A 4,137-nucleotide genomic window follows, 5' to 3' on the forward strand; every position below is an offset into this window, starting at 1 on the left:
ATACTAAAAATAACAAAGGTAGTATCGATACTCCTTGTAGGAGTATCGATATCCTATGTACTGGGCAATTTTATTTTGCAGAGAAAAACATTCTCAATGGCTCTAAATTAGTCTCAACGGCTAGAAACGGCCATAAACTCATTCCAACATATAAATACAAGTTCAATACACTTGAAAAAGGGTTAGAACACCTATCCAATCATTCAAACAGAAGAGAAGAGTTTTTCATTCCTATTTCACTTTCTCTTATAAATATTTTGTTATTGCGAGCTTTAAATTTATGAACACCTACCTTGTAAGGGTTTTCTTGTTTACATTTCTTTTTCTTTTGTAAAAAGGGGTTTGGTTCTAGTTTAGCTAATTGAAAAACTAGGGATTGTAAAGGTTATCTCTTGATATTTAAAAAAGAAAGAACAAATTAGTGAATTTGTTGGAAAATCCTTAGTGAGAAGTTAAGGTAGTTGGTTGAGAAGTCGAACCACTGTAAATCACTGTGTCAATTTCTCTATCTTTTATTCTCCTTACTCCCTAAACAAGTTTTTGCCAATTCACCCCCTTGTGCAAATTTTTGGTTGATTCAATTAGAGCTTCGAAAATCCTAACAGTAAAACCTTATAAACCCAAGGTGCTCCCTTAGATTGGCACCTACGCCTTTGGGCCTACGATAATTCCTTATGGATGCAGTTATGGGGAACTGTTATGGTGTTCGGTTGGAGGCCGATTCTTTATTTTTAAGGTAAAAACACTACTGACATTTTCACATTTTGGAACTGAATTGATTTTGGAAATTATATCGACATTTCATGACTTTATTGATGAACTGATTTTGAAATATAAACTATATGTTTTATTTTTGCATTGTTGGAACATAGTGAGTTGCCTAGCTCACTCCCCAAACTTCTCTCTTTCAGATATTTTGGATAGGCATCCCGGACCTAGCACTTGCAAGATCGACACATTAGTACAATGATATTTTGTTGTAATGTATTTATCTTTTGAGCTGCATTTATTTTAGGTGACATGTGTCTATATTTTGAAAAATGTTGATTTTATGATTTATATTGCCTTCGATACTGATGTTGGAATATTTTATTTTTATTTAATCCTCAAAACGATTTTTATTTACTGGAATTGAATTTTAATATTATCAAATCTATTTTTAAAGATGTTTATTTGGAATATGCTTTTAAATTATTGAAAATATTTTAGAAAATTTTATCGTAGTCCGTTAGATATGCATACACCAGATCTAAGGGTTACACTATAAATCACCTCGGACTATTCAAATATATAAATAAAATATAATATGCATAAAAATATAAAAGTTTTCCTTTGCATTCTCTCTAGAGCTCTCGTTTCATTGTAGACTATTAATGATTCACCTCTTTCTCTTCCATTTTGCTTACTTTCAAGATATGAATAAAGCTTAGTTCTTAAATAATTATTTGTTCAATTGTTAATGCTGGAAGTACTCTTTTCAATTTCCACGTATTTTTCTTTTGGAAAATGTTTAGTTGATAATTGGCATTTTCATGATGTTTATACAATTTTAATACATCTTTTCTAAAAGAATAAATATGCAATTTTTTTCTTTTTTATCTTCCCTTAATCATTAAATTAATTTTTGCAATTTTTTCAAAATAATGAGAATACATTTACCCTGCTTCCCCATGAGACTTGCATCTGCCCTTGATACTATGACACGCTTGCAGAAATATATGGAACATATTTTGTTTTAGCGGATGAACATAGATTATCAAAAAAATATAAAATAATTTAAAATATATGAGAATTTAAAAAATTCAGATACAACTATCCACCCACACGCAACGACATGGATTGATTGTAAATGAGCACTTTCTTGATGGTCATTGGCAACGGATATGGAGGAGTAATTTGCTGCCAAGTTCAAGACTTCGTTCGCGTTGTTTATGTGAGTTTATTCCAACTTAAGGGACGCTTGGTTGATTTTATCAGTCATTTGTTGAGAGCTAATTCGACTCAACCAATGGTAAAAGATTTTCATCAAATTCAGAGGTCAAATTAATATTTTATTTAAACTTTAGGGTCAAGTAGTATTTTATATAAAGTTCAATGATTAAATTAAAAATTAACCATGTTTACTAACGTATCACTTCATCAAACTAACATGAATTAACGGTTCAATTATCAAAATATAATAATCGATAACGTAAGTGATTAAAATTTAATAAATCAATAATAAAAATCACTTAAACGTAATATTTTTAAAATCAACTGAAATAAAAATAAATTATTTATGTAGTTAACCCTTAAATTTATTAGCCATTATACTCTGTGTCACAGTTACTTAATTGAATATATCAATTTTACTCCTATTTATTTAAGGATAATGTTTAAATAATAATGTTGTTTTACGGGAACGTGATTACTGCGATAATTAAAGTATTAATAATATTAATCAATAAAAATCATAAATTCTTTCTTAAATTTAACATTGTTTATCTATATTTAATTATAATTTGAAATTAGAAATATATTCAGATATACGAATAAAACAAGAAATTGGTACAAACAAGGGTGGATTGAGGAGATGGACGAAGACAATTGCCGCCTAGAAATTTTATATATTTTATTTTCTATTGATAATACAATTAAAACATTTTTAATTGCTCTTAAAATTTTTGAAGTTCATCTTTTAATAAGAACATGATAAAGGCTTACTTAAGCAACCGAAAAAGTGTTTAAGACTGTACGGATAAATTAATCCAAACTTTAGCGGGTAACAAATGGTAATCAAATCAAATAATGTTGGACTATTTATTTGATCAAAAGGGGTGTCTATATGAGCAATATTAGAAGAAGATTTCCAAAATAATCAGCCAATACTAAAAGAAATAAGAGGTATGAAATTGATGAATCTTCAAGGACAAAAGGTGATAAGGTAATTAGCTCCACCGGTACATGAAGCCAAAGCAGTCGTATCGTCATAAGCATAGCTGTAAGCCTGAGGGCATTGGCTCTTAAAGACATTAGAATAAGTAGTCGGTGGGCACGTTTGCGGGGTTCCAAAATTGCCGGTGCAGCAATACTGAGGCTGGTTGAACGCTAAACATGCACTCTTGCAGGCAACGGCGCCGCCATCGGAGCCTTTAACCTGTAATTCAGGAGGACAAACCGCATTCACGTCGGCGGTGCAGCTGATCGGAGTGCAACCACCGGAACCTAATTGCGGGGCGATTGAGAGAGGCAAGTTAAACCCATCGACGAGACTAATGTCGAAGAAATCTTGTCCGTTGTTCGCTGCGAGGGTGAATTCCGCTAGGGTTACTGGAGGTATCCCCAAAGCGCCGTTGCATGGGACTTGACCGGAGGCACAGTCGCCTGTTAGGCATTGGAACATGCCGTTGACGTTTGCGCATTGAGTTCGAGCCCAGATGCGGCCTGACCATGTGGCAGGAACGTCTAGCACCGATGAAGCTTTCGACGGTAACTCTAAGCCGGTGGTGGATAACGGAGGGCCCGAACTAGTGAGAATTCCAGGCCAAACTGAAGAAGGACAGTTGTTGTTCAAAGTGAACGTCGCTGATTTAGCACCTGCATTCAATTTGATTATTGAACAATACAATGAGCATCAATATTAAACATGAAAAATCTAATGGGATATACCGGAGAAGAAGAAGATGGCCGCCAGTGAAAGACCAAAGAAAAGCTGAGCCTTCATCATTACTAGAAGTTGGGTGCTCGACGGCGACTCTATCTCTGTCAATACATATATATAAACTAAAAAGCCCAAAGCTTAGGGTAAACTCTTAGATCTCATCAATCAATGGAGAATTTTCTTTTTCTTTGAGGAAAGTTTTTCTTACCAATTCCAGTTTTAGAAAAATTAGTTCAAATAATTAAAAGAATCTTTGATAATTTTACGGTGAATTTCTAGAGAAAGATGGAAATTATTAAATATCCAAAAATATTTAGTATTGACTAGTTCTATGTAACTGAAAAATAAAAATAATATTTGAGCACCTAAACAATTAATTATGAATCTCGAACTTATGATAATAAATGGCTAACTTATATTAAAAAATAATTGTTTAAAGATCAGTTTGATATTACTTTTGAAAAGTACAGTAAGAAATACTTTTAAAAATAATTTTA

The 4,137-nt window shown here is 32.3% G+C and overlaps 1 protein-coding gene across 1 annotated transcript; it reads right to left on the reverse strand.

Annotated features, from left to right (window-relative positions):
* Positions 1 to 2,900: 2,900 nt before the first annotated feature.
* On the reverse strand, positions 2,901 to 3,711 carry LOC120188076 (thaumatin-like protein 1). The gene is made up of 2 exons (XM_039191611.1): positions 3,649 to 3,711; positions 2,901 to 3,576 (listed from the first exon to the last, which is right to left on the reverse strand). Exons 1-2 carry the CDS (start codon positions 3,704 to 3,706, stop codon positions 2,903 to 2,905), a joined length of 732 nt encoding a protein of 243 aa, XP_039047542.1. The 5' UTR covers positions 3,707 to 3,711; the 3' UTR covers positions 2,901 to 2,902.
* Positions 3,712 to 4,137: the final 426 nt, after the last annotated feature.

The sequence above is a fragment of the Hibiscus syriacus genome, unplaced genomic scaffold (genome assembly GCF_006381635.1).
Source record: "Hibiscus syriacus cultivar Baekdansim isolate YM2019G1 unplaced genomic scaffold, ASM638163v2 tig00116938_pilon, whole genome shotgun sequence".
Classification (NCBI taxonomy): domain Eukaryota; kingdom Viridiplantae; phylum Streptophyta; class Magnoliopsida; order Malvales; family Malvaceae; genus Hibiscus; species Hibiscus syriacus.